This window comes from Thamnophis elegans, chromosome 12 (assembly GCF_009769535.1).
Source record: "Thamnophis elegans isolate rThaEle1 chromosome 12, rThaEle1.pri, whole genome shotgun sequence".
Taxonomy (NCBI): domain Eukaryota; kingdom Metazoa; phylum Chordata; class Lepidosauria; order Squamata; family Colubridae; genus Thamnophis; species Thamnophis elegans.
The window spans coordinates 10,439,483-10,453,721 of NC_045552.1; the positions used below are offsets into that span (position 1 = coordinate 10,439,483).

Below are 14,239 nucleotides of genomic sequence, written 5' to 3' on the forward strand. Positions count from 1 at the left end.
CATGAGGTTAAACCTATTTTGGGATCTTATAGTTCGGCCTTTTATGCTCCCACTTTGGTGGGTGGTGAGAAAAACAGCTGTTGGTTTTTGACAATCACAGTCAGAAGCTTAGCCCGTGAGCTTCCTAAATTCAACAATACCATGGACCCAGCTCAGAGACTCCACCGTGAAAGCTCATTCAGCGCTTTTGATCAAGTGGGACTAATTTAAGGGGCATGGCAGAAGTGTTAAAAGAATTTGTTGCATTGTTTTATGCATTGCTTTTAGAAATTTATTTATTTATCGAATGGCCACCCATCCTATGAGAATGACTATCATATATGTAAGACTAATGAATCCACCAGTTTTGGGGACATGGCTGCTTTTGTATTTGCTTATTATTTTTGTGTCGAGATTGTCGAGATTGTCCAGATTGTCCAGTTGAGAGGGAACTTTAGAATAGAATAACTTGGAGGTCTTCTAGTCCAACCCTACACCACTTCAGACAAATGGATATCCAATCTCTTCTTAAAATCCTCCAGTGTTGGAGTATTTACAACTTCTGGAAGCAAGTTGTTCCACTGATTGATTGTTCTCATTGTCAGGAAATTTCTCCTTGGTTCAAAGTTGCTTCTCTCCTTGATTATTTTCCACCCATTGTTTCTTGTCCTGCCTTCAAGTGCTTTGGAAAATATCTTGACCTCCTCTCTGTGGCAGCCCCTCAAATATTGGAACACTGCTATCAGGTCTCCCCTGGTCCTTCTCTTCACTAGACTAGCCATGCCCAGTTCCTGCAACTGTTCTTCATATGTTTTAGCCTCCAGTCCCCTAATCCTCTTTGTTGCTCTTCTCTGAACTCTTTCTGGAGTCTCAACATCTTTTTTTACCTTGTGGCAATGGAGTAATGGAGCACTGCTGATAGATGAATGGATTGAATGATGAATGAGGTTAAACATTGCAATAGTGTTGCCCTAAGGGCAGAGCTGCGATTTGGATCTGTTAGGATTACGTGCTTTTGTTTACTTCTGGAAATCAAGAAAATTGAAGGGATGCGAGAAACTAATGAATCCAACCAGATATGATTAACTCCAGTGCCACCTAGCTTCCAAATGATGGTATGGCATTATCCATGCAAAGCAGGTGAATGAACCCAGAAGAATGGTGTTTAAGCCAAAGTTTGTGGGATAAATACAAGGAACGACTTCACCCAATTGATACTCAACCCAAACAAAGTTATTGAAATAAAATATTCAGCGGCTTTGCTTGGTCACTGTATTTTGACTCTCTGCTCTCTTTACTCCCCAGAGACCAGCCAGCCTGTCGACCCCTTCAGTTATGGTGAGTGGTGTTAATTGAAAGGTTGCAGATATTGGTCCACATGGGTGAAAGGAGATTTGGAGTTTCTTTCTTCAAGAAATGAAGAAATATGGTATGGCTTGCGGTGATGGATGGACAATCCAAGATGTTCCTGATGGGAATACACTGGAAGGGTCACGAACACCTGACTTTTTTTTTAAGTTTTATTGGTTTTCTATTGTTTACATTTTGTTAGTGCTTAATAAACCTTGTGTTGTCTGGGTTATTTTATATGCAAAGCAGATTGCTTTGACATACAGATGACATTCTTATTCTCCACCTCCTTTTTCCCAACCTCTGGTAGAATAAGTTCCAGGTTTGATAATATTCTGCATCTTCTTCCTGTTCAATGTGAGTCTGCCCATTTCTGCACAATCCAGTATCTTGCTAATTATCTCTTCGTCTCGTGGTATTTCTTCATGTTTCTAGTATTGTGCAAGCATAATCCTCACTGCTATTAATACATGCAATATTAAATATATACAATATTTTGTTTATCGTATTTTTCTAGGGTAATACCAGTGGTGGGTTTCAAAACTTTTTAGAACCTCTTCTGTAGGTGTGGCCTGCTTTGTGGGAGTGGTTTGCTGGTCATGTGACCGGGTGGGAGTGGCTTGCTGGCCATGTGACTGGGTGGGCATGGCCAACTTGTAAAATGTGGTGAAACTCACTTAACAACGCTCTTGCTTAGCAACCAAAATGTTGGCTCAGAAACTCTGGCATTTGAAGCATGCAGGTCTTAAAGCTGTCAAGTTACAAGCCCTTGCACCCCTAACCCTTTAGGAAAAAAACCCCAGAGGAGTTCAAACTTGACAGCTTTAAGACTTGTGGACTTCAACTCCCAGAATTCCTCCTCTCGCTCTTCATCTTGATGATGTGCGGACTGGCGGGGGAGGGAGCTGGAACCGGTTCTAAACGTCACTGTAGATTTGTGGAACCTCTTCTATAGAAGAGGTTAGAACTGGCAGGAACCCACCCCTGTGTTATACCCAATAGAAAAAAGTTCAGATTTAAAATCTACCTGTTTGTCCTAGCATCTTTTCACAAACACCTGACTTTTGAACCTCCCTATTATCCCCTTACAGACTACGATACATTGCGCTTGGTGGGGATGATCTTGGCCAGCATCCTGTTTGTGCTGGGAATCTTGATAGCACTGAGTGAGTCACCTTTTTTTATTGATGCCTGCATTTTTTAATGCATGCTTGGATCTGACTTTGATTGGCCCCTAGAAATCCCATCCTGACTTCTTCTCTTACTCTTAATTCCCGAATTCCTTGGAAAAAAAAGGTCCTTTGTATATGTACGTATGAGTGTGCTCATGAGTACCGTTTGCAGGCTAGTTACTGAAATACAAAAACGTTCCCCATTGCAGAGTCCCTATTTTGTGTTTCTTGTTAAAAGAATGCAAATGGGAAAAACAAATTTCTCGAAAATATATATATTTTGCATTCTAAATCTTCTGGGGCCCCTCTCTTCCTCCCTGAATCCTGAAGATATGAGTGCACATGCTCCTGTCCACACACCCTATTTATATCCCCCATCCTGGACCTCCTGATTGCATTACCTGAGCCTTGTTTCTTCCTGTCTTACTTTACCACTTTCTCTTTTGCAGGTAAAAAATTCAAATGCAATAAATCGGACCCTGGGTAAGTACTCCTTCCTTCCTTTTCCCTTTTCCCTTTTCCTTCCTTCCTTCCTTCCTTCCTTCCTTCCTTTTTCCCCTTTTTCCTTCTTCCATCCTTCCTTTTCCCTTTTCCTTCTTCCCTCCCTTCTTTTTTCCTTCCTTCCTTTTCCCTTTCCCTTCCTTCCTTCCTTCCTTTTCCCCCTTTTTCCTTCTTCCATCCTTCCTTTTCCCTTTTCCTTCTTTCTACCTTCTTTTCCCTTTTCCTTCTTCCCTCCCTTCTTTTTTCCTTCCTTTTCCCTTTTCCTTCCTTCCTTCCTTCCTTCCTTTTCCCCCTTTTTCCTTCTTCCATCCTTCCTTTTCCCTTTTCCTTCTTCCTACCTTCTTTTCCCTTTTCCTTCTTCCCTCCCTTCTTTTTTCCTTCCTTTTCCTTCCTTCCTTTTTCCCCTTTTTCCTTCTTCCATCCGTCCTTTTCCATTTTACTTCTTCCTACCTTCTTTTCCCTTTTCCTTCTTCCCTCCCTTCTTTTTTCCTTCCTTTTCCTTCCTTCCTTCTTTTCCCTTTTCCTCCCTCCCTTTTTCCTCCCTTCCTTCTCTCTTCCTTCTTTTCCTTCTCCCTCCCTCCCCCCTCCCCCTCCCTTCTTTTCCCTTTTCCTCCTTCCCTCCCTTCTTTTTTCCTCCCTCCCTCCCTCGACCCAGTTCTGTTACCCCTGAAATATTCTTCCCTTGGCCTATCTTCACTGATTTCCTTCGTGTTTCTTCTCTTCTGCAGACTGTCAGATCCCAGGGCGACAGGGAAAACTACCAGTAAGTGTTGCAACATTGGAAGAGAGGAAGGCTCTGGAAAAGGGCCCCCTCACTGGCATGCTTGTATAACTCTGCATAGTTGTATTTGGGGGTGTGTTAACATTGCACGTTTAGCCTGGATTTGGATGGTGCAGAACTAACCACAGGGGAAGCATTCACACAGCATACCAGTTTAGCATCATGTAGAAATGGTAAAGCTGCAACCTGATTAAATGTGTTGAGTGGACATACATTAGGAAGGAAGGAAGTATTTTATTGTTGCAACCATAGGTCGTAACAGTGCAATACAGAATAAATAAGAGGAAAGTAATAAAGGGGTTTAGATACAAAGTGGTCAAAACATGGTGAAACCAGGACTATGAATGAGGAATGGGAAATAAAATTCTGAATTTAAATGGCAACAAAAAGTGGCAAACTGATTGCTAACCGTTGGAAACATCCCTGCAAGAAGATGACGCAACTGTTTGAAATCAGAACTGTTTAGTTCATTTCTCATCAATAATGTCATCCTAATCTCTTTATAAATGGAGAGGTGGGGGGGGATGTAGTGAATAATGTTCTCCACTGGATTGGCACCACAAGGACCAAACGACCTTCCAACAGGATGCTCACAAAAAACCCCATTCAAGATATGCCGAAGCCGAAGGGAGGAGTAGAGGGATAGAAGAAAGAGGGGTAGAGAGGCTGGGAGAGAGGATGGGAGGGAGGGTGAGAAGGAAGGGAGGGAGTGTACTGGGAGAGAGGAGTGGTAGAGGGGGAGGGGAAGTAGGGTAGAGGGGAATGTTGGAGGGAAGATGGAAAGTTGGAGGGGGGCGAAAGAAAGGGTGTATGGAGGGTCGAAGAGGTACATTGGGTTTCTATTTTGGGGGGTATTGTTGACAAGAGGAATGGCTGTGTTTGTTGTTTATTGTTATATGGCCCTGGTTATGCACAGTATATATGTGACTGTACGAAATGAAAATGGAAAATAAAAACACATTTATTAAAAAAAAAAAAAGATATGCCGAAGCCATGGCCTTCAAGTAACTCTCAACTTATGGCCATGATTGTGCCCCAAATTTCTGTTGCTAAGCAAAGTAGTGGTTAAACGAATTATACCCCAATTTATTACCTTTTTTGGGGGGGGACGTGCTAAGCAAATTGTTCCTGTTAAATGAATCACAGTCCTTAAGCGTTTCAGCGTTCTCCCATTGACTTTGCTTGTTGCAAGCAAATAGCAGTTATAAGAAACTACAACATTTGTAAATACATGCCAGCTGCTGTGATGGCTGTACATGCGAGGAACGGCCCTCAGCCACATTTTCGGGTGCTATTGTAACTTTGAATGGTCACTAAGCGATTGGTTATAAGTTGAGGACTACCTGTAGGGCACTGGGTAATAGTAGCCAGTTACTGGGAGAGGTTTCCGTGTCTTGTGGTGATGAAACCAAGGTGAACATTTGGGTGTTTGAGTGTATTAGCACTGTAGGAAGTAAGCACCCACGCCACCCCTCCTAAAAGAATGAAATATTCTGGGAAATATTAAAAAGGCAGGTTATTATATTTTCCTGGATAAGAAAAGGAGAAACATGTTTCTAAAGACAAAGTAGCTCCCTGCAGGTCCCTGCCTCCCATCTTCAGCTCCAGGGTGACGGGATTAAGACACGGCCCTCAGGCAGTGGTGGGATTCAAATAATTTACCAACCAATTCTCTGCCCTAATGACCAGCTGGGTAGGCGGGGCTCAGTGGTCATGTGATCATGTGGGCATGGCCAAGTCAATGTCACTCGGGTCGATGGGCGCTTCGGTTAACTGGAGAGGCAGTTTCTGTAACAGGGCAATAAAGATCAGGCTAGAAACAACACCAGAATGTTTCCTTCCTGCCTTCCTTACAGGATTAGCCCTGGAAAGTGGGGAAAAAACAAAAGATTTCTTCCAACAACCGGTTCTCCCAACTGCTTAGAAAGTTACCAACCGGTTCTCCCGAATAGGTGCGAACTGGCTGAATCCCACCACTGCCCTCAGGGCATGAGAGAATTAGCGCTTTTCCCATCTCACCACATGGCACCTGGAAAGATTACATCACCCAGCAAGGCTCAACCAAGCCTGGGACTCAGGACAGCCTATGGGGTTGTTCCTGCATGGCCCCGGGGGAGTCTGATAACCAATCAGAATACAAGCTCAAATTCAAAAGCCCAGACAGGGCATAAAACCCAGCAACTCTCAGCATCTCTGTCCTTTTTTTCCTTCACCCAACATCTTCAAGGCATATGATCCTGTCTATCATTAAAATCTTCTTTCCAAGCAACTTCCATGGATCCAATGTCTTTCCCCCACACTTTTCACTGAAACCAAATGGACCTTTGTTCAAACAGCACCATTATATATGACATCCCTTTAAAAAAAATAAATGAATTCTGGTACTTTCTCAATTCCAAAAGCTGAGTTCCCCAAAACAGAGACTATAGAACAAATATTCACTTTTTACTCCTTAATAATTTTTGCTTAAAGGTAACCCAGGGATCCTACCTTAAACCAGCCTTTCTATTCCACAGAGATAGGTTGTGTATTCATGTTAATGTAAGGTTACCTGTTTATCATTCACTAAACTTTCTCCTTGCGGAGAAAGTCAACCGTCGCCTGCGGCTCCCACACCTGAAGTCACCTCCCACCTACCCACCTGGGGTTACCATGGAGCTTCTTGACGTTGCCAGGAGAGCTGAAGGCTCTATGGTGATGATGATGTCGTGGCAACAAATAGCTCTCTTCCTTGGGGAGCTGAGAAGCCCTTGGGGAAGAGTTGTTTGCAAAGGCTTCTGAAGGGCAGGGCAGGGCATCATTTTGGGGAGCAGGAATGGTGGCATGGTAAAAGGTACAGAAAAGAATGGACCCCAAGTCTAAATCATATGCATGAGATGGGCAGCTGCATAAAATTCAACACCATATTTTTCGGAGTATAAGACGCACCCTTTTTCTCTCAAAAAAGAGCCTGAAAATCTGGGTGCGTCTTATACACTGAATACAGCATTTTTTTTGCCTCCAGAAACCCTGCCCTCTTCACCAAAATGGCCATGCATAGCCTCTAGGAGGCTTTCAGAGTGTTCCTGGGGGCTGGGGAGGACAGAAAATGGTCCATTTTTTGCTCAATTTTGCCACCCAGCCCCCAGGAGCATTCTATAAGCCTCCTAAAGGCTATGCATGCCATTTTTTTGAAAAAACAATTGGGCCCATTTTGGTGAAAAATGGACCATTTTTTGCTCATTTGGGGGGGGCACTCCCCAGGAGCACTCTACAAGCCTCCTAAAGGCTATTCATGCCCTTTTTTTGGGGGGGGGAATGGGCCAGTTTTTGTGAAAAACGAGTCGTTTTGGGGAGGTCTGCAGAGTGCAAAACCTTTTTTTAAATTTGCCTCTTCAAAATCTTGGTGCGTCTTATACTCTGGTGCATCTTATACTCCAAAAAATATGGCAATTAAGGTTACATGCATGACCTTGAGTTGCATGTATGACCGGGGGTGTGTGTATTACCTTCCCTACCAGTTTGCAGATGTAAGCGTGCACGCACAGGTTTCCGTGCATGCGCTTTTGGTGAGAAATTGGCCTAAAGGGAGGCCCTAGAGGCAGATTGGGTGGGCGGGGCTACCCAGAATTTCCACTACTGGTTCAGATGGACTGGTCAGAACTGGTAGAATACCACCCCTGATGTATGAGTCAGCAATCATGCAGTACTGCAGGCTAATTCTGCTGACTACCATCTGCCATCAATTTGGGAGTTCAAATCCCACCAGGCTCAAGGTTGACTCAACCTTCCAAGGTGTATAAAATGAGGCCTCAGATGGTTGGGGGGCAAGACTCTGTAAACCGCTTAGAGAGAGCTGTAAAGTACTGTGAAGTGGTACAGAAGCCTAAGTGCTATTGCTATTGCTATGAGATGGGCAGCTATGAATAAAAATAATTTAAAAAGAAAGGAAAGAAAATGGAACCTGATTGGAAGAATTAAAACAAAAATCTTTTTTTCCCCTCTGTGGGTTTTCTCACAATTGAGCCTAGAATTTCTGTCGTTGAGCGGGGAGGTCATTAAGTAAGTCACACTGAGTTTCAGGAACCAAATTTTGATCTCATGACCATGGGGAAATGCTGCCACGGTTGTTAGTACGAGGACTGGTTGTCAGGCATTTTTTCCCAGTACTGTTGTGACCTCAAATGGCAAGTAAATGAAGGCTTGTAAGTTAAGGACTGCCTGTATTATACTAAGAGCCAAGGTGGTGGAGTGGTTAAAGTGCTGTACTGCAGCCACTTCAGCTGACCGTTATCTGCAGTTCGGCGGTTCAAATCTCACCGGCTCAGGGTTGACTCAGCCTTCCATCCTTCCGAGGTGGGTGAAATGAGGACCCAGACTGTGGGGGCGATATGCTGACTTTGTAAACCGCTTAGAGAGGGCTGAAAACCCTATGAAACGGTATATAAGTCTAACTGCTATTGCTATTGCTATTACTATACCTTAAATGCTCATATTCCTCATTTTTTCCCCTCCCTCCCCCTCTTTTCTCTTCCCTAGCTCCAGCTGGCACCGTGTAGGCACCGTCCTGAAGATGTCCTGCTCCCGAGTGGCTGGCGATGAACCGCGCCCGGGACCTTTCTCCAGAGACCTTGGCACTGACTGCCCGGGTGGGGGAGGGTCTCTCCTGTCTAAACTCAAGGAGGGAGGGGCACTTTTATAACCAGTTAGCTCTTGCGCTTCCATTGCATGATGGGAGCAGGCCACCCGGGTAGGGTTGGGGCATGGCACAGGCCACGGGGTGATGCAGCCCATCTGCCAGTCAGTGTCAGCTGATCCCCGACTCTACTGGGGGCTGGTCCTTATAAATACCCCCCCTCTCCTACACAGGGTCCCATTAAAATGCAATAATGCTGCCTGCTGCTGCTGCTGCTCTCTGGGAAAACGAATCACCAAAATGCTTCCTCGCCGCTGGGCATAATATAAACCTCCATTGCTATTGCTGCTGCTGCTGCTGCTTTGCTGTCTGAGCCTCTTGCTGTGCTGTGAACGCCATTAGCCACAAAGTGAAGTGGCATAGTCCAAAGAGCCCCACCCCCCCTTGCCTTGTGGGAAACTAGCCCTTTCTTGGAGTGTGGGGGAGGGCACTGTAACGTATTCCATCCCTTCTAATGGATCGGACTCCTAGAACTAGGATATAATATTACCGCTGACCACTAGAGGGCGGCAAAGTGAAGAGTTTTTTTTTCTATAGCTTGTTGCTGCCATCTAGTGGTACAGTAAGGGTTTGCAGGCCTGATCTAGTACCGTAGTCGGAGTGATGGGCAAGCAAGCTAGGGAAGAATTGTTAGAAAGGGAAGGGTTGCTTTCTTGTCATACGGTCCTCTTCTGCCAAGGGACGCTGACCCCCAGCTTCTCCATGCAGTACCATCCACATCTCCATGTCGCACATGGAGAAAAAAATTGACCAATCAATAAAAATCATGGCGGTTTTTTTTTTAAAAAAGGAATCTCATGACTTGGTGATTTATTTATTTTGACTCTGAAGAGTTTCCCTATTCCTTAAATCCATAAGGTCGTAATTCTGTTAACATTTAGATATTTGCAAACCTGGTTTTTAATGGGAGGGAAGACATGAAGCAATGTAGCTCATACTACTGTTGTGCAGAGTAATTGGAGCTCTTAAAAGGCAGAAACCTTCTTCAGATATTTCCTCCCTGTAGGGATTGCACAGCCAACTTTGTGGCTGTAAAATTATGGACAGTTAGCTTTCTTCGTTACTCACCATAGCCTCTGTTACCCATTTTGGCAAATTCCTCCTCCTCCCCTACCAGTGGTGGGTTGCTCATCCCGTTCCAACCGGTATGGTTGGAATGGGGCTGGCGGCATCCTCGTGCACGCGCGCAGTTCACGTGTGCGTCTTAGCGCCTGCGCGATACTCCAGCTGCTCGCAGAGAATCGTGCAGGCGCTGTATGTGCCATGCACCTACGTGGGAGCGCAGAAGCCTTCAAAGACCGATAAGGAGCGCGGGCGGGCGGGTGAGCACTTCGGCGTTCCTGGAAGTTACTTACTTCCAGGTTCACTGACCAACCGGTCCGCGCAGACCGCCGCGGACCGGTTGAAACCCACCCCTGCCCCCTGCTCTCAAAAGTACCCATGAATACTGATTTATTCAGAATATTTTTTTCTAACATTTAGCTATAAGAAGCCTGAACAAATGTCAGATAAATCAAATCGAAATACAACGCTTGAACACTTCATAAAATGGTGATGGGATGCTTCAAATAGCACATCACATTATAAACTCAGATCTAATGTGCTGTGAAAAACAGCTTTCTTCATTCAGCTTGTCTTTTTTTTTTTTAATTTTTCCTTCCTTCATTTGCCTGGTTTTTATTTGTGCCCCAATCGCACTATGGAAAATAAAGAACAAGGAGTGGGTAATATACAGTCAATTGTCTGTGTAATTTTCGGTGATGATAAAAGGGGGGTTGGGGAAGATGAAAGTCCCCAATAATGCGTGACATATTTCTCAACCAGATTGCGTGTTCCTCTGAAATATATGTTGCAATGCAATCATAGTGCTTTGTCCTAGGGTGGGCCTCACCTTTTATAGTACCTTCAGGGGGGAGTGGGGAGTCATGATTTATAGCAATAGCAATAGCAGTTAGACTTATATACCTCTTCACAGTGCTTTTACAGCCCTCTCTAAACGGTTTACAGAGTCAGCCTCTTGCCCCCAACAATCCGGGTCCTCATTTTACCCACCTCGGAAGGATGGAAGGCTGAGTTCAACCTTGAGCCGGTGAGATTTGAACAGCCGAACTGCAGAACTGCAGTCAGCTGAAGTAGCCTGCAGTGCTGCACTCTAACCACTGCGCCACCTCGGCTTTATTTATATATTTATATATTGGATTTTTATCCCAGCTTTATTACTGTATAAGTAACTCGAGACGATCAACATACAGAAAGAATGAATGGGGCCATGTATCGTGAGATTTTGAGTGCAAACCTCCTTCCATCAGCAAGGGCATTGAAGATGAAACCTGGCTGGGTCTTTCAGCATGACAATGATCCCAAACACACCGCCCGGGCAACGAAGGTGTGGCTTTGTAAGAAGCATTTCAAGGTCCTGGAGTGGCCTAGCCAGTCTCCAGATCTCAACCCCATAGAAAACCTTTGGAGGGAGTTGAAAGTCCATGTTGCCCAGCGACAGCCCCAAAACATCACTGCTCTAGAGGAGATCTGCATGGAGGAATGGGCCAACATACCAGCAACAGTGTGTGCCAACCTTGTGAAGACTTACAGACAACGTTTGACCTCTGTCATTGCCAACAAAGGATATATAACAAAGTATTGGGATGAACTTTTGATATTGACCAAATGCTTATTTTCCACCATAATTCGCAAAAAAAAAATTCTTTCCAAATCAGACAACGTGATTGTCTGGATTTGTTTTCTCATTTTGTCTCTCATAGTTGAGGTCTACCTATGATGTCAATTACAGGCCTCTCTCATCCTTTTAAGTGGGAGAACTTGCACAATTGATGGCTGACTAAATACTTTTTTTTTAAAATAGTTTTTATTAAACATTATTACCTTTAAAAACAGAAAGAAAAACACAACAACATAAGAAAAGACAAAACATACATAACAATATAAAGTAAATATACAGCCTTTTGTATCGGCATTCATTAGTTATACATTTTTTTAAGAGTAAAACATACAGATACAAATACAATTTTAAACATACAACCCCCCCTCCCCTCCCCCCCGCGGTGACAGTCATTCACAGCCCAACTTTTTTCTTTCCTTCCTCATTGTTAGGTCTCTAAGCCACATCTTCTCATTACAAAGTTCAGGGATCTATTACAATACCCATGTTCACTTTTAACTTTCCCCATTTTAAGTCCCTGCTTTTTTGCCCCACTGTACATAATACTGCTTCCTCCTATTTTCCCCACAACAATCCTGTGGAGTAGTTTGGGCTGAGAGAGTAAGTAGCTGAAAAGTCACTTAGCTTGCTTTCGCTTCTAAGGCCAAACTAGAACTCACTGTCTTCTGGTGATTGGCTCAAGGTCACCCAAACAACTTTTCTGCCCGAGGGGGGACTAGAACTCAAGAGTCTCCTGGTTATCTAGGCATCTTAACCACCGTACCAAACTTGCTGTACAGGTTGGTGCCATGCCATCTTGGATGGAAGGGTGTCAAGGTTTGAAAATGAGGAGTTTGGCTATGTTTTAAAAGAATATGATGGGACCCCTTGGTTACATTATTGTTTTGGTGTTTTTGTTTTTAAATGGAAGGGAACTACCGACAAATCATACTACAGTTTTATGAAGGAGATTGATCAGACATAGCAATAGCAATAGCAATTAGACTTATATACCGCTTCATAGGGCTTTCAGCCCTCTCTAAGCGGTTTACAGAGTCAGCATATTGCCCCCAACAACAATCCGGGTCCTCATCCGGTGTAATAAATTAAACCCAATCAAATACAATAGGCAAATGTCAGAAAACCTTTAATTTAAAATGTAAAAGTGAAGTCTTCACACTGAGGCACATTTAAAAGTCTACTTCTTGATTTGGACATGGGTGACATGGATTTCAAGGAGTTACTTAAGGCAAATCTAAGGATTTTCATGCCATTTTCTTTCTTTCCTTGCTATGTATCTTTTCTCCTTAAATGGTACCTGTTAAGTAAGCTCCCCGTTGGGAGAGCGAGTACATTGAGCGAAGCGTTGTGAGAGTTGTGTTGGAGAACACACAAACCAGCATACAGAGACACTGCAGTGTAAATAGGCTTTTACTTTCATGGAAATAGAGGTATCAGAGTCCATCAAACAGTCCAAGTCATACATGGATAAGACAGTCAGTCATAAATGTCTTTCAATTAAGGGATAATCCAAATAACATAGTCCAGTATCATATAATCAGTTCGGTACACAAAGTTTGCTAGCAGTTGCAAAACTTACAATAGCTCACGGCACTCAGATCAGATCAGCCCAGTATCTAACAAACAGAGAGCTAACAGTCATTCTGGCTCCCTCTTATGGCCGATTGAGGAAAACAGCAACCAATCACATTTTACAGCATGATTTAAAGAAACAGGTACAACATTGTTACATGATTTATATATTGCCAACCCAACCGTTAGATTATATTCCTAACAGTACCCAATAGATCATTAAAGTAGGAAATCATTTAGCTTAAGTTAGTACTCGGGCTTTCTTGTTCCTTCTTTCCTCCCATCCTTTTTCTTTGTTTTTATATTGTGTCTTTTAGATTTTAAGCTTTTAAATAAGGATTATCTCACTTCCCTGACTCATTGTGGAATATAAGGTTTTGGGAATAAGGTGCTCAGAATAAATTAACTAACTTTCCTCAAGCAGATGCCCTTCAGGTGTATAGAACTACAAATGTTATAACATCTGCAGCAAGACCAGTGGGAATGACATCACAACACATCTGCCAGATTTTAAAAAGCTGCTGAATTTAGTGAAATGACCATTAGAATTGGATACAGTGAAGGGAGGCTGAGGAATCCATAAATCCTTGTCACTCAAAATTTAATGCTTCTACATTTAGTGAATTATTATTCCAAGCTATTTTTTTTACTACAGTACTGCAAAATAAAATCTACAATTAAGTTCCAAAGGTAGATAAGGTTGAGGCTCCTTTGTGAAGCTTAAGTTACAATTAGGAGATTTATTGCTAGTTTTATTTACTTGTATCTCACCTTTATTATTTTTACAAATAACTCAAGGTGGCAAACATATCAGCACACCTTCCTGCTCCTATTTCCCCCACAACAATGATAACCCCTGCGAGGTGGGTTGGGCTGAGAGAGAGAGTGACTTGCCCCAAAGTCTGACTTTCATGGCTAAGGCAGGACTTGAACTCATGGCCTCCAGCTTTCTAGCCTGGTGCCTTAACTACTAGAGCAAATTGGCCTCTGGATGACGGAGGAGGAGGGACAGATCACAGGTCACACTAAGGACTTCACTTGAAATTTGTATGTGAAATGATCAGCTAAATAATTTCTCCTGGACCATATAGCAGTCCTTGACGTACGGCCAATGTTTCCATTTCTAAGCAAGGTGGTTGTTCAGTGAGCCATGTCTGATTTTTAAACTCTTTTTTTTAACCGCAGTTCTTAAGTGAATCATTGCCACTGATAAATGAATTATGTGGTTAAGCAAATCTGCTTCTCAGAAGCCAGCTGGAAAGATTTCAGTTGACCACAGGAAGCTGCAATTATCTTAAATACATGCTGGTTGCCAAACTCCCTGAATTTCAATCAGGTGACTGTGAATGCTGTGACAGTTGTAAGTGTGAGCATGTTTATTTTTATTTTTATTTTTAATTTTCAAACATACAAAATATAAAAAAACAAAACTTAGTCATAAACTACACTTACACAATACATTGGGACTTCATGTTCCTTCTTATAGCAATTTCAAATCGATATAATTCTCTTTATGTTATTTCACCTTC

At 43.1% G+C, this 14,239-nt stretch overlaps 1 protein-coding gene across 1 annotated transcript in view; it reads left to right on the forward strand.

The window, feature by feature from the left end:
- LOC116515597 (FXYD domain-containing ion transport regulator 7-like) overlaps positions 1-9,241 on the forward strand; it is a 30,337-nt gene extending 21,096 nt beyond the window's left edge. The window contains exons 2-6 of the mRNA XM_032227718.1: positions 1,234-1,317; positions 2,421-2,495; positions 2,951-2,984; positions 3,731-3,765; positions 8,302-9,241. Coding sequence (XP_032083609.1) covers positions 1,234-1,317; positions 2,421-2,495; positions 2,951-2,984; positions 3,731-3,765; positions 8,302-8,321 — 248 coding nt within the window. The 3' untranslated portion in view covers positions 8,322-9,241. The remainder of the gene's footprint in view (positions 1-1,233; positions 1,318-2,420; positions 2,496-2,950; positions 2,985-3,730; positions 3,766-8,301) is intronic.
- Positions 9,242-14,239: the final 4,998 nt, after the last annotated feature.